At 34.5% G+C, this 17,236-nt stretch overlaps 1 protein-coding gene across 1 annotated transcript in view; it reads left to right on the forward strand.

The window, feature by feature from the left end:
- NBEA (neurobeachin) overlaps positions 1–17,236 on the forward strand; it is a 512,054-nt gene that overhangs the window by 435,531 nt on the left and 59,287 nt on the right. The window contains exons 47-48 of the mRNA XM_012723168.1: positions 1,660–1,800; positions 9,794–9,913. Of these exons, the coding sequence (XP_012578622.1) occupies positions 1,660–1,800; positions 9,794–9,913 (261 nt within the window). The remainder of the gene's footprint in view (positions 1–1,659; positions 1,801–9,793; positions 9,914–17,236) is intronic.

Raw genomic sequence — 17,236 nt, forward strand, 5'->3', positions numbered from 1 at the left:
ATACAGAACTGGGGTACAGGCCAGAGGTTCAGGGGCGGTGAGAGGCTTCACCAGAGACAGAGTGGGGAGCAGAACAGTCAGATCGACAAAGTACACTGATGAGGGGAGCAGCGGGCGGGTCAGGAGAGGTCTGCCACGCCATATGGTCACCTCGGGGGCAGGCGGGAATTGAACTCTTGCGGGAGTAGCTTTAGCTTCTCAGTGCTGTGCTTTAACCCGCTGCGCCACCAGGGAGGGCCAGGTTATCCTTTTTTATATGTGTATATAAAAAGATGCAAGAGATAATGAAATTTAACACTGAAAAAGTTGGAATTTAAAACTTTAAAACATGTATTTAAACCACTTTTAATTAAATGGTTAAATTGTTTAGAATGTTAATTCATAATTAAGTTAAAGAAAAAAAAATACTGAAATAATTTTAATATTCAGGATTAGAACTCTTGCAAATAGAGTTTACTATGGAAGTTCTAATACTTTTAACTACTGACATGATTGTGTTGTTTGAATTAGTCCTCTGGGATGAAAAGAAAAAGCTTACAAGCAATTTATAAATGAATCTTTCTCTCTTGTGTAATATTACTTGTCCCATTGAAAGGCTAATTTTCTACTACTTCTGTTGTAAAAATTAAGCCTTAGGGGGAACTTTATAGTTAACTGGTAATATTAAATTTTTAAATAAAGGAATTATATATTAGTCGTAGTATTCATCTATTGTTTTCTCTATAAACATTTTTATAGCGTGAGCAAACTAAAACAAAATAATGTAGCCATTATGTATCATAAGAGTAGACTCTACATCCCATTAAGGTCAAATTAGACAAAAATTTAAACTATGGGTGTATGCTATTTGATATCAACAGGACTATATGTTAGAAATTCTTAATGATTAAGCATGTGAATAAGTGTATCACGACAGTGACCCTACTAACACATGCCTTGTTGAAAAAATGTATATATTTTGTATTGTGAGTATTTTGCTATATACTACCCAATAGGAATCAATGTTATATCAGGTAATGCATAGTACTTTTATGGAGAAGGTCTTACTAACCTTAGCAAAATGATTTCCAAGCGTTCTGATGTGTCTGAATTATTCCATCACCTTAGCTTTGTACTAGTTTAGCTTAATTTAAAGATCATGTTTGGTCTATGAAATAAAAGATTAGGACTAACATTTCAAGAGGTTTCCATATAAGTGATTGTTGTTTTTCATATCAAGTGACAGGCTGTTAAGCTAATGTTTTCTCTAATGCAGTTGTCACATGATCAACTGCTTCACTTTCTCCTCACTGGATTTCCTGTGCTCAAACTAAATCTTCATTATGATTGCTGTTAAGTAGGCAGGGAAATAACATTAAAATATTGTTTTTTTCTTAATAGTTTTAACTGGATCATCTCTAGTAATCCAGTTTCCTGAAACTCAATAAAATCTGAAATCCTTGCAAATAAGATTTAAATGAAAATGGAAATTTGGGGATGATTTTTAGTAAGTAAATACAAACAATTTTGTATATAACAACTTCGTATATAATATAGCACATTCTGTGCTCAATGGTTAAAATCAATTAACAGTAAATACTTTGGGGTAAAGCATAATAATGTATAATGCCTACTAAGATTGCATTAAATTACAAACTGCTTATTTTTCTGTTTTTATAGCCAATTGGAGCTTTGAACCCAAAGCGAGCCGTGTTTTATGCAGAGCGCTATGAGACATGGGAAGATGATCAAAGCCCGCCCTATCATTATAATACACATTACTCAACAGCAACGTCTACTTTATCCTGGCTTGTTCGAATTGTGAGTGTCTTCATTAAGTTACAGTGAGCCTCTAATGCCTTACAGTTCTTAACATAAGTCATTTAACTGAAATCAAATACATTTGTGACTTACAGTAAACAAAATTGAAGTCCAATATAGTAGAAAGGAGAGAGTCCAAACTTTAGAAAAATTTGAATCTTTAAAAAATAAAGAGGTGACTCATTTGGAAAACTGGACTAGGAAGATTGATGATTGTCAGCTTCCTAAGCCTAACCAAGTATAAAAAGGAACCAAACTGTTGGAATATCTCATTAATATCCACTGTGTGCTTTCGTATTGACAGCCATAAATTGGCACTCTCCCCTGGCCATAAGTTGGCACTCTCCCCTGGCTCTCTACATCTTGATTTTTGGGCACTGTATTTTAAAAACAGTTTCTAAAAGTTGTGAGGACACTTTCTGTTCTTTCTTTTTCTCCTAAGACATAAATAGATTTAATTATCTCTGATCTTGCAAATTAATCAGTTAAATAAATGCCAGCTTTCACACCTACCCACTCTCATGGTACTTCTTATTTCTCTCCCTTTGTCACATATATGAAATGAATCTGTCAAATGTTCCAAAAGTACATTTGAAACTGCCCTGCTGCACTGTGCTGTCTCCACTTGGCCCCTCCTGTTCAGTCTTAAGCCTGGTTGGTTTAGGTTCTACACCCACCAGTCTACTGAGTTCTTATAGAGGCTGCAATGAGTATGGATAAAGCTCCCGTTTTTACCACGAAGTATAAAAGCATTTGACACCATTGCTCATTTTCTCCTTCTTTAAATTCTTCCCTTGCATTGCTCCTCTGATAATATTTCCTCCTGATTTTCCTCCAAACCAATTATCCTGACTAGTTGCCTGCACTGAATTTTTTCTCAGTGTTTCTATTATCCATGGTTTTTCTATATGATTTCATATAGAAAGGCTATGTGTTTCAATTATAACTGATGAACACCTTGCTTCTATATTCATTGCACACATTTCTCTTGGACTCCTGGCCTATACTTCCAAGAGATTATTAAATATTTCCAACTGAGTATCTCATAATATCATAAACCCCATTTCCAGAAAAATTGAGCTTACCACCCTCAAAGGTACACTGTGCTTTCTTCTCCATTTCCCATCTCAATACACAGTATGATCAGTCACCTAGTTACCCGGATACATTCGGTTTTGCTATCCCTGTACATCTAATCAGATAGATTACACCAGATAGATACAAGCAAGTAAATAGCTCTAATAACACTATCTTTTCCTTAGTTCAGGTTTTCATTATTTTTCATCTAGATTATTGCATAATCTCTTTACACATCTCTTTGCCTTTAGTCTAGTTAAGAGCATAGTAACTGGAGTCAGGTTGTCTGGCTTTTTTGAGACCAAGGTTATTATTGAATGCTAAATTTGGTACCTAAATCAATACTGACAGTCACTGTTTTTTTCCCTTTACCAAAATATACTTCAGATTATTCTATTACATGTGGCCGATTTGCCTCAGAAACACAATAAAAGTAGCACACATGAAAATGAGCGTCCATGAAATACACCTCTATTTAAGAGACATTTTCCCTTCTGTATAAATGACAGCTTCAGTTTGGAGGTCTTTCTTTGGAGGTATTCTCTACACTATGTGAAGAAATAAACTTACTACAAATATGTGGTATGAGTATGTTTTAAGTAACTTGGAAACCATCAGCACATTATATCCTACAAAAAAATTTACTATTGTAAAAAAAGTTTGTCAGAATTATGATTCAGTTTAATTGATTTTTTTTCATTTTTCATTATCCTAAACCAAAATAAAAATTTAGAGAAGTTTAGCATCACTAGTATGTAAGGAAGCAAACCTAAATTTTATTATTTAAAACAGTCTATTTAACTAAAGGAAAAATACATAAAACTTAGGGTTTTTTTTTTCCATGTAGTAATCAATTTAACACTCTCTGGATATCAGAAATACTTCAGACTCACATAAGAAGTAAAGATTTTTGTGTAATTTGTGCTCACAAATAAGCAGACAAGAACAACAAAAAGTTTAATAAATTAAATTCTCTGATCACAAAATGAGCAGACCAAAGGTCAAATCCCCAAACCATTACTCCTACTAGTAAAGACTCCTTTTATTTGTGTATGAACCAGAAACAAACAACAACAAAAAAATCAGAAAAAGGTAAAAAATAAAACTTTAGAGAAAAAACATGTTGGTAAAGTTAATGTTTCTGTTTTGTTGCTTAGGATTCACTCAAGAAGCCAAGGAAAGACACCCCTGGGTTTACGTAGCCCAGGAAATCTGTTTCTTAAACAGCATAGTCTATTTGACTTCAAGGAGTCAGTAAAACTCTCAGAGGGACTTCCAAAACCATTAGAAAAAAGAATTTTTAGAAAGTATATAAGCCAGAGATACTCAACCAGAGAGACCTTTTCATATCTCAGGTTTCATCGAGAACAGTTATTGCTGTAGTGAATAATTGCTTTGGGGGGGCATAAGACAACCCTCTGTAGCGTTTTGGGAATCAAAATAATGAACTTTTTTAAGAGAATATAATTACTTTGAGAATTAAATGAGAGTATATGTATGTGTATATATGCACATGTTGTTACATATATGTGCATGTTTGTATACATTCATATATGCACACTAGTATTTTGAAATATATAAAATGGGGGATGACTTTTGGGTAATCAAATTTAGTTTGAAGTCAGCTATTACTTAAATATGAGTCCTTGAAAATATTTCTTATAAACAGCTTGCTTTAACACTATCCTGTCCCTAAGATGATGTCTTTGGAAATCATAACTCATTTTTAAGTTGATTTATCATTCCATTAAAATGAAACACAAATTTAAATCTATCAAAGATATGACAGAAATTTTATATATTTATCCTACACACATCCTTTTAATATTGTAGGTAGTGATGCTACAAAACAGATATATAATGTAAGACACATTAAAATTGAGAGTAAGAAGAAACAGGTGAAATCTAATGTATTCAATAAATTATTAACTCAATATATCCAAAATGTTATATTTCAATATATAACCAATACAAAAAAAAAATACTAGTGAGACATTTTACATTTTGAGAGTCCTGTCTTTGAAATCTAGATTGTATTTTATATTTATTGCACATTCATATTCAACTAGCCATTGTTCAAGTACTCAATAGTCACATGTGACTAGTGGCTACTATAATAGACAGAACAAGTCTATAAGATTGCTTTTATGGGGATTCATGTAGCCAACACATCATATGTTGTGGTATTATAAATAAAAGCATTGTGGTCTATTAGCTCACTGAGTGTTTAATCTAATGGCCCAGGGAGTTGTGATTTCCTCACTCCCATCCCAAGGAGTTTATGAAGTAGAAAATGCATTAAAATTTGTGTCATTAAAAATTTGTTCATAAAAGCAAAATCCAATCTAATATATTTGCCCCTTACCTTTCAGGCCTTTTAGAACCAAATTCATTCAAATCATTATTACTTTCAGTCAGTAAATTAGTATGACAATGGCAATTATTTTAAAATGCTAATTAACTAACATACTTTACTATTTCAAGTAAAGAAATTCTTGTAGACAAGTCTCCAATGAAATCACTTGTTTAAATTACAAGATACTGGAAAGACTGTTTCCTCTATAGCTAGCAATTGGCAATGGGTGAAGAAACAAATAGCATACTTTGTTGTCTCTTCAGATAATAGCTAGTATTAAAAGACATATTATACCTGTAAAGTTTTTATTTAAAATCATACTCTGAACACAAAGCATACACACAGAAGTAATTAAACTGTGCTGACTTTTACATCCCACAGTAACCAAGACATCTTCGAAGTTCAATAGATTCTTTCAATCTATCTATTCAAAATCTTTTAATCAAACATTTAATCAGGATTCTTAGGAAATTCAATAGATTGTACAACAAGAGGTAATGGACAAACAGTAAACACATTTTTGCCAGTGTTTTAATTCAAACCAAAACCTAATGTCATTGAATAAAATACTGTTATATTTATCTGAAATACTATTGCTTAAGGACAGTCATATTTACTTAGAGCAAAATGAGGAATTCTTAATCAAGAGTCTGGTGTATAGTAAGTACATAGGCTAATTTTTTCTAATATTTATTTATTTATGTATACAGAACTGGGGAACAGGCCAGAGGTACAAGGGTAGTAAGAGGATTCACCAGAGACAGACCAGGGAGCAGAATAGGCAGATCAATCAAGTACACTGCTGAGGGGAGCAGTGGGCAAGAGAGGAGAGGTCTGCCACGCCATGTGGGTCACCTCCCTGGCTGGGGATCAAAATCATGCTGAAGAAGCCAAGGCTGTGGCTAGCTTCCTAGTGCTGTGCCTTAACCAGTCACACCACCAAGAAGGGCTCCAGAGGATAATTAACAGAAGCATTTTGAATATTCTAAAAGACACTTGTGGGTTTTTTCAAAAGTAATGGGAAAATTTAAACTTCTGGGTCATCAGAAATTAAGTAGAAATTATGTTTCCTCCATTTCCTAAACTGTAATACTGAATTTCCCAGTAGTCAATTTGGACTAATTATATCTACTCTCAAGAATTATACAAAAGGTTGAATTAACTGGAATAACACAGTGCTGAGCACAGAAAAGGACTCAGTAATGTTTTCCTGTCCATTGGTCTTTATTTGCTTCAAAACTTTTATGTCTCTTCTTTAATTACTAAGCACTACCAATTACCCATGAATGGGGTTTGTTTCAAATGAATAAATGGAAGGACAAGTAGGAAACTACACGGAAAGAGGAATTAAAGGTTTTATGAGATATTGCACAAAAGTCATATATGTCAGAAGAATAAAGGAGTTGGGTAAAGCAAAGTGCAACAAGGGTTAGATTGCTTCCAATGGAATTAATTGGACTTTAATCATTGAAAGGCAGGAAAGGTTGTTAGTGTCTTTGCAGGGGACTCAAATATTATGATAAAATTTAGCAAGATAGGCACTTCCAAGTTCAGGCTAGGTTAATTTGATTCTGTAGCACTGAAAAAGGGTTAGAAGATATGAGGTGACCTTAGGATAAATGCAGCCAGGATAAGGAAGTCTGTCACCACTTGTTTATATTGAATAACCTAACCTGAACATTTTAAAGCCCAAAAAACGCTAGTGTTTTAATTTCTGAAATTTTTATTTAATATTCATTCATTTATATATCTTACTTCCCAAGCCAAACCCTTTTCCAGTATAATGATAAAATATCTACCATGGTGAAGTACTCACAGAAATTGCTTCAAGCAACATGTGTTAGGTGAAGAAATAAATTTCTTAAATTTAATATAGCACTTGATCCTCTGTCAGGCATGAATCCAATGAAAAAGAAAAACCTTGCACTGTGCCTTGAAGGTTATATATAGGGAAATACATGGACAAAAGTAATCTCCATGGTAATCAGAGCTTGAAAGATCAATACTCACTTATAAACAAATAGGTTATCAATTTCTATTAGTACTCCACCACTGTAGCAGCTGGAGACCTTCAGAAATAATGAGAATAAAAATGTCAGCAGTGTTGTGTGTGACCCTAAAACAGTTATTAATCATATATTTTTAAAATCTACCTAAAATTAAAAAAAAGTGAAATTATTTAGTATTCTCTAATTACCACCTGATTCATAAACCTCATGACCAGAAATAAAAGTTATTCTTCAGTTTCAGATACCTTTTCATTATGCCCATCTGTGCTGTTCTGGCATGTCTTTGTTAAGAGTTGAAAACCAATAAGGGTTTTATAATTTAGATTGAAGTAGAGATCAGCTTTTAATGCTGATGATAAGAAGGCAGGCTTTGTGTGTATAAATCAGTCTTCACTCACATATAGTTAATAGTTTAAAAATAATAGAAACAATTATGATCCCCCTAAATTAATCCCTGCTTATTGCCTTTCTACACCTAAAAATAAACACCATGCCATAATGATGAAGTGATTCTAAAGATGCAATTTTAGGGCCAAAATGGTGGTTGCAAATGGACAATGAAAACTAGATGTTACTACCACATCTCTTCTCCCAACAGTACATTATATGCTTAACTGTGTTCGACAGATTTTTATTAAATACGAACTATGAGTCAATGCTGTGCTTGATACAAAGATGAATAAAACTTAGGCTCTCAGTCTGGTTTGGTTGCTAGTGAACTGGCCATCTAGTGAGGAATACAGCAATGAGACCTAGCACAGTGCATAATGCTGCTAGTCATTTTGTGTCTGTGTGTCAGGTAAGATACTTCAGGCTTTCTCAATATCATTTCAATTTAATTTTTATAATTATCTCCAAAGTATTGACATTCCTAATTGACGTAGATGGAGCAACTGAGATAGTTCCTTAACATGGTTACTTAGTTAAGTAACCTAGCTAAGAGAGATAAATGGTTCCATCAAGTTTCAAACTTAGTTCTTTCATATTCCATTTGATTTACCAATGCCTCTTCTAGAATTTTTACATCCCCACTTTAATTAATTTAATTTAGTGACAAAATACACTGCATTAACTATTTTGAATTTAAATTCTTCAAAGCGAAGAGACTTCTCATTTTTTTTTTTTGCTAACTTAATTTCAGTGACATCTATTTGCCTTTCATGTCACTTAAAAATTAAAAGCCAATATAGAGTTCCTAGATGCATATCTGATTTTCAGGTGTAACAGTAATATCGCCTTTACCTATACACATTGCTGTATTGTTTATCATCTCTTTCATCTTGCTTTTCTTCTGTTCACTGCTGAACATGAAATATTGGGGACACATTACAAACATAAAACTAATGCCTTCAAGTCATGTAAAATTTCAAGAAGAGACTGAGTTAGATTAATATTTGTGACTCTTGCCTGACATTCAGACCTTCAGGCTAAAGGTGGCAAAAACATAAGTTCAAAGAGTTCAAATAATGTTTCATAGACATAAAAGAATGAGCAGAGATTATACATTAAGGAAAAAAACTAAATATTTATGAAAATTTCAAATAAAGTTCTTAGCATTACTGAGTATAAGAGTGACATGTCCCTCATCCTCATTTTAAGAGAGAATTAAACCATGGAATAGTGAATGTATATTTGTTTTTGTTATACTTGTAGTTGGCTAAGAAATCAATAATAAGACTAATCTTTGTAATCCTCTTAAATTTGGAAACAAATTTAATGACATCAGAAATAATGCCTCTCTCCCAACATAAATACTATAGAAAAAAAAAACATTAGATTTAAAGTGCATTAGGACTTTATGATAAAGTTAGCTCTAGATTTCCTCCAGTGGGATTATATCCTGGGGATAGATGGATAAGGCTAAAAAGAACTTAGGGAAGTTAGATAGTGAAGGAAATTGATGTTTGTACCAGGAAATTGATGTTTGTAGACTTTATCACTTATAAAGTCTAAGATGTGAGGGTCGTGAAGGAAAACTAAAATGTGAAGAAGGAAGAAAATTAGCAAAAGACTTCAGTTAAGCAGTTTTCTAGATAATTCAGGCTCCTTTAAGACAAATTACATAGTATATACTGTCTCCTAAGAATGCTGAAGAATTATTGAAGCATGTTAAGAAAGATCTTCATTTAAAAAGAAAAATCATGAGACCAAAATGTGCTACAAGAACTTGCAGTCTTTTGTAGTAATCTAAGATGGCCATTTCCTACCTAATTCCACACAGCCACACAGCAGTGAACATTGCTAGAATGCATGGCCTTATGAAAACCTAGTTATAAATTGACAGTACTGCACAATCATATATCATAAAATCATAGAACTCTAGAACATCATTTTATAGATCTTATGAAGTCCAAGAGACAAAATTCTCTGCCAAGGTTGCCATATGGTAGCTGCCTGGTGGTCTATCCTGACTCTTCAGTGTAGGTATTTTTTCCAGAGCCCTTCACTATTTACACTTTAAGAGGTTTTCAAAGATAATTGTATTTTACCAGGCACAAGGGAAGCTATGTTTAGAAGGGTCAGATTAATGATTTTTTTTTATCCACCTTAGGAACCTTTCACAACCTTCTTTCTCAATGCAAATGATGGAAAATTTGACCATCCAGATCGAACCTTCTCGTCAGTTGCAAGGTCATGGAGAACTAGCCAGAGAGACACTTCTGATGTAAAGGTACGTTCTTTTATTGTTGGTATTTAATTTGACAATATGTTGAAATTTGATTTTTTAAATTTAAGTGTGTATATAAAACATTTTATACTGCATCCCATTTTAAAATTGTATGGTATATATAACCCAAAAGCAAACCAAAGGGAAATAATTTTGAGCATCACAGAAAATGATTCAGGCTTCTATTTTGTTATTCGGCTAAAGTGTTTTTGTTATTTCAAAGAATTCCTAGCAAATTTAGATTGAATAATCAGGAGATAGAAAGAAAAACCCATAAATTGCCTTTCCTGCTGTTAACTCAATATTTGGCCCATTCCATAAAACACAGCAGGAATTGGATGTGACCTTAATGTGTCATATTGTTATAGCTTGCCCAGCTTTGGGTTTGCGTAGCCTAGGGCAATTAATAAAGCATTAATGACAAGACCCATTTAAAATGTAGGCTTTTCTGTACAGCCTTAGCTTTTACTTGACTGTGCCTGGGGATGCTAGGCAACAATACACATTAGATTAAACCAACACACACACACAATGTGCAGGAATAGCAAGAAAGCTGAGTGATTTTATTTGTTGCTACTTACCTATTGTTCGGTACAAAATTAATGACAAAATAAATGTTATTAATATGTAAGAGCTTTGGAAGCTTTTTTATGACTTTATTCAAAGCAATAAAGTGTAATTCTTCACATTTCTCCTCACAGTGCCTCATCCCCCCCCAGAATGAGATTATATACTCAGTTTATAGTATGAGTATATGTGTTCTTCTTTTAAGCCCTTTCAAAAGGAAACTTTTTTCTCTCACAGTCACTCATATTCTCGAATATAAAAAAATATGATAGTATTTTCCTTTCAAAAAGTTAGTGAATTAAAATCAATTAATTGTTTACATATCTTATTTTCTATTGCAAACATTTTTTAAAGCAATTACATTGTTACTGAACTCAAAGAAAATTGGATAAATGTAATTTTTGTTCAGTTCTTTTACAATGCAAAAAACACAGGAAATGGATCTAAACGTTTGTAGCATATCTGTTTCATTTGTTGCTATCAAAGTCTGCATAAATGAATAGTAATTTATACACGTAATATATTCATATTGGAAATAAGATAATTTAAGGTGCAGCCTTACTCTTAAGGCCCACATTTCTCTCCTGCCAACTTTATGACTTTAGTGAGTATACGCTTGTATCTCCATAAGCTACCATTTAAATGATCTAATTACAATGAAATCAGGCAGAGTTTATTTCTTACTTAATAACACTTTGAAAATTAACATGGAAAATGGGGACTTTATAGGTTTTTAAAATTAGCAGCATGTTTATAAAAAATATTCAATAAATGCTTAATATGTGAATTTAATATTCTTATCTCTAGTTAAATGCTTCCTTCAATGTATAAGATTATTTACATATGAATTGAGCTATACCCATTTTATATCAAACTATTTTGAGTGGAAATGTCTGATCACTTTTCTTCGGCATCATCACCAAAAAAAAATTCTTTTCAATGTTAATTCAGAAATTTATGCTCACACGTCTACACAAACACTTCAGTCAGTTGTTCTAATTTCTGCAGTTTTAGACATTACTTTCTATTCCAAGAACTTTATTGATACATTTGATTACCAAAGATCTCACCAAATGATTTTTGAGACTTCAATGACCAGTGCCCAGAACAGGCTTTTCCCTCTAAAGCTGCTGGGTATCTTCTTAACAGCTTTCCTTCTGAAGCTTTTCAGAAATTCTTACATTTTGTTACAGATTGTTTTCTTTTGAGTCCTCAGTCACATTATTACCAAGGACAGCCCATGCTACTATCACTAATTTGGGAGGATTTTTATTTTTTATCCTCAAGCGGAGTACAGAGACATTAAAAACAAAGGGTTCCCATCTCCCACCTCCACCCCCACCCCCAATTGAATTAGTTCATAAGAAACTCATTTTCCCAGCTTGACATGTCATGGATTGCTTTCATTTTCAGTTCTCTCCTACCACCCTAAACCTTTCATATGTGAGATGGTAATATATTTTGAGTATCTTTCCACCCAAAGCCTATCTTTTAAAAGCTAAACATTGCTTATTTAGCTATAGACAATTTTGACAATCTCTTAATGATAGTTTGTCCTCTCTGATTGTTACTAGTATACACAAGACTCCAGCAAACATCCTTACATAGACATCTTGATGAACTTTGTGTATATAGGTAAAGGAATGGTGTTTGCTCAAAATCTATACATCACTAGTTGAAAATGACATTGTTGATCATCATTCCTGAAGATAGCTTATTCCCTTAAAAATGTGTAAGATGCCTCTTTCCCCATACCTCTGTCACCACTGTAACAAATTACAACTTCTCCTAATCTGGCAGTGGAGAATGGAGTTGTCTCTGTCCTTGCATACATTTGTTTAATTGGGAGTAAATCGAGCATTTTTCAGATATTAATTAACCTGTAAACCTACTCATTTTTTATACATTGTTCAGTTGAATTGTCTTTTTCTTAATACTTGAAAAAATGTTTGAAATTGCAGTTTCTGTTTTTCATTTTTGCTATATTTCAGTTAGGTTTTGTGTGATTGTATCAGATGTATGTCAGTTTCTTTTATAACAGCATTTTAGGGGTGCTCATAAAGGAGATGCTAGAGAGAAGTTTCTTGGTAATACTAGTTGCAAACTTGAGATTTTCTAAATAATGTTTATATATATATATACATATACACACACATACACATACACACACACACATATATATACACATACATACACACACACACACATAGAGAGAGACATATACACTGATTATAGTATTTTTCCCCTCTAAAATACTATCTGATTTACCAGGAATGGGTATTTTATGAAGACTAACAATAGTTTTCCTAAATATTGGTTAAAGCCTAAGCTTTGATTTCTGATCTGTTCAGATAATTCATTTGATATAATTTGAGCAAATGTGCTTCTATTTCTAAAGAAAAGTATCTCTGCAAGAGCTACTGATTTATCAGTTAAATCATATAAGAGAGAACAAGGCTAAGGTAGATGGTTTTGTTCTGTCTCTATCAACTCAGTCCTTCCTGTGGTCATGAATGCAAGCTGGGCACAGAGATGGTGGTGAGTGACCTTTCAGGAGTAAGATCGCCTATCAGACCAGTTAGTTTTCACTTTTTCTTTTATTTCTCTTGTCTTAGTAACAGTGACATTCAACTTACTGAAGTTCTTAGACTAATTTTCCTTAATACCCTCAAAAGTTGTTATATTACTTTTGAATAGCTATAGAGATGTCAGGAAAGGTAGCTGTGACAAAATGTCATTAAGGTGACATAGTGTAAATTAATACAGTTAATGGAGGTGCTCACCACTGACTCATTGACCCATTATGAGCTCTTGTGGAATTAACGAATGTCAGGGCATCAATCTTTTGAAAACAGGGAAGAAAAGAGATGGCGGCTTTAAAACCTCACAGTGAATTATATTAGAAAAGTGAAAATGTCTAGGTTGGATTTGATTTCACTAGAAAGCCATAAATGGTATGCTCTCGCCGCAAAATATATTAAACTGAAATGTCAGATTTGATGCAATAGGTATACAATTATGATAGTGTTAATAGTGGTCTTCTATCATTCCAAGACATACTTTCAAGTCCAATTTCTCAATGGCTTGAACTTGTCATACGCTTGTAAATTAGAAATTGTGTTAGAGCATATTTTCTTATTATTGACAGAATGCATATAATACTATTAACTGTATCATGGGGCTTTAGGATAGCTGTTAAAATAAACTGGAAGTCACATTTACAAACACAAAATGCCTGTTCTAATAATCATCTTGCCATTTCTTTGATAATATTTGGTGTCTTGCATTGTTTTTCATTGTAGGCAATTTCAAACTATGGGATTCTTTCCTTTTAAAGAAAAGCTGATTAACATAAATACATCCATAAGAGAATAAGCACAAGAGCTATTATATTAAGTAGGCCACTAGTGCCTAAAATAATCTCTGCAGGAGCACACTTACACATGATAATAGTGGAACTCATTCTTTTTTAAAAATTCTCAAGAGTTTTCAAACAGACTTTTGGGTTGGTTATTTGATACCCAAAGGCGTGTCTGAAACTGTCTTGGGAGGTAGTTCTCTTTATCTTTATTCTTAAAGGGTATTCACAGATATTGAATGACTTGCCTAAGTTCACACAACAAGGCAGAAGCCAGAACAATCAAGGAGAGCTATTCAGTCTTTTCCGTTGGCTGTTCAGTCGGATGGATGCCACTTTCATGCTTCTGCATAGTGATATAATCATATCCAATCATGTTGCCTAGATTGGAGTACTAGATCAATGAAGACCTACATTAGTCACTTAGGGCTATTAACAAGCCCCCCCATACTGAGTGACTTTTTAAAAAAACACCTCTTTGTATTTCCTCAGAGATAGAACTGGAATCAGATTCATAGGGTACAGCTTGGCTCTGATTTATGTCAACGATGGCCCTCTGGCTCTGGTAGATTCAGGATGACTTTGTTTGTGTGTCTGGTCCTTAGCACAGACGGCTGAACTGAAGCTGGCTAGTCATCTCTTTATGTAATCTTTATGTAATGTCACCATTCCCTTTTTCAGAGTGACTGACTGGCTGATAAGAGGATAAAAATGTGGCAACTATAAGACCACGTAATGCCCAGCTTTGAAAGTCACCTAATATTACCTCCACAGCATTCTGTTAGTTTGGGCAAGTCAAAGGGCCACCCTAAATTAAGAGAACTCTGCCTTCTGATGACATGCACACAGGTCAAATTTTGAAAAGGCATGCGTGATTTGTGCAACCATCTTTTGAAAAAAATCTATCGGGAGTCCTTAGCCACAATTCACACTCTTCCTATAAGTCTCATCCCATTATTGTATCAGGTCTAATATCTCATGATCAGGTCCAGAAACAGATCATCTACAGAAATTCCTAATTTTCAGACCAGGAAACTAAAATGACAACTTATCTGTCACAGATTGACATGGCAGCATACCGTGGTCATGGAAACAGGCAAACTTTGACAGTTGTCCAAACTATAAAACAGGGAGATATGAGTAGTGCATAGTTACCAGTTCATAACAGTTCTGAAACCCAGCCAGGGATGACATATCGCCTGTTGCCTGAACAGTAGGGACAGGGTCAGACCCTTAGACTGGGCCCAGTTATGCTATCTAGGAAAGACTCACTTATTCATTGTTATCTGTGGCCCTCAGTTACATCTTTTGCTTTTCCCTCAGACTTATTCTTTCCTTTGCACAAAAGAGATTGTCTATAGCTGCCTTCTTTTCCCAAATTGGTAAAACACTTAAAAAAATTGTGAACCTCCTATGTATCAAATTATAATTCACCACTAGGAAAATACCATACCACAATCCCTTTGAGACAGGATCCTCTCTACTTCAGGATGTGTGTTAGGTTACTGTGTCGTGATCTTAAGGTGCCTAGAATCCTCCTGTGCAGCTGAGAAGGTACACCAGCCACTAAGTTTGGTGAGCACTTACAAGGATGCCAGGTCCCCATGTTGCAGGACTGTCAAAGTGACCTTTGTACTGAATCTGTTTATTTTGAGAATCCTTTGGAACTTGGAGATACCATTCTAGGCCCTTATATATCTCTAGATAGCCTCAAAACTGAAGTTTTTTTCCTTAGCTCATATATACCATTGTGAACAATGGTATTTTGCCTGGAAACCTTCTTAACCAGATCCTAGGCGCATGCAATACCTTTTCTGTCTTTGAAGTCACTGCAGAAGACAGCTTGTTCATTTCCCCACCACTACACATCATGGATAGCTTCTTTCCCTGCTTCCAGTAGAGCGTCCTTCCTGATCTCCCAGGCCCCACCAGTGGTCTCCTCCCTACCCTTCCAACTTGTGATTGAAGGTCCAACTTGTAATTTTCATCTTTATTGCACCACCACTCCATTCCCTAGCATTCATTTCTATTTATGTGTAACAAATTACCCTGAAGTGTCATCTAAAACAACAGCAACTGCTTACATATTGACAATTGCGCAGTTGGAATTAAGGCTCAGTGGGAACCATTCATTTCTGTGCTACATCATGACATATGAAGTGGCTTGGCTTGGCCAGAGAACCCAAAACTGCTTTTCTCGTGTTTTGTGCCTCATCTAAGCTGGCTAAAATAGAGGGAGCTGCTTAGGCATGTCACACTGTTTTATGTGATGGTTGGCTTCTAAAGGGAGTAAAACAGACACTTCAAGGCTCTTAAGTCTTAGATTTCTGTGGAAACCCAACAGTGTCACTATATCACCCTCTAGGTGTTGAGATAAGTCAGCCCATACTCAAAGAAAAAAGAAATAGACTCCACCTTGGAGTGGGGAGAGACATAGTAAAGAGGAAAGGGCAGGAGAGAGGCTGTTACAATCCATCTTTGGAAAATGCTCTACCAGCAACTTATTTTTAAGCAACTTATTTTTACTTATTTTAGTAAATAGCTAAGTTTACTAAAATACATTTTAGTTAATCCTTTAGAGCATTTGGACATAAAAAAATTTGAAATACATATGACTTACAACTATTTATCTTATTAGTCTAGGTAACAAGTCAGTTCATATATTTGATAAAAATGCTTTCATCGTCTGATCTGCATAGGTGGTTATTAGATGCCAGTATACAAAGTGACAACTTTTTTTATAGGGTAAACTCAGGAACAACATTGTTTACCTGCATCCAAAAATAACACTGACAGAGTAAATAGCTTCTAAAATGTGTTGGGGGAGAGGTGTGGCACAGTGAAAGTATTGAGCTTGCCTTCTCCACATACATACCAAAAAAAAAAAAAAAAAAAACTGATGCAAAGCAAAGCCAGAAATCCCTGAAGGAAAACTGATTATCAGCATAACAATGGGAGCATCAATCCGAGAGGAGTGGGAAAAACTCTAGTCAACTTTCTTTAAATTAATAACTGTATGGTGCAACCCACAGGACGAACAAGTAACAGGATTGCTAAGTCCGTACAGCTATTGACTTGGACACATGCCAATATCAGGGTTCCCTTCACCCAGCTCTTCATTGTATAAGGGGGTACACTGATGTACCAGGATGGAGGAGGCGCATTGTAGGGGAGCTACAGAGGTGACAACACAGAGCAGGACTGCTGACTGCTGGCTTGAAGCGGAGAGTCAGAAGACAGAACAGCCAGCTATAGCCTGTGACTGAGGAAGGAGCACCTAGTATTCTTTAGAAGAGACTAATATGGCAGCCCAGGCTGTGACATCTGAAATACCTGCCACCTCCACCCAAGGCTGAGATATTCAAACATGTAGCCGCTCTCTATTTCAAGCTGAGATATCT

The sequence above is a fragment of the Condylura cristata genome, unplaced genomic scaffold (assembly GCF_000260355.1).
Source record: "Condylura cristata isolate star-nosed mole 26May11 unplaced genomic scaffold, ConCri1.0 scaffold00010, whole genome shotgun sequence".
NCBI lineage: Eukaryota > Metazoa > Chordata > Mammalia > Eulipotyphla > Talpidae > Condylura > Condylura cristata.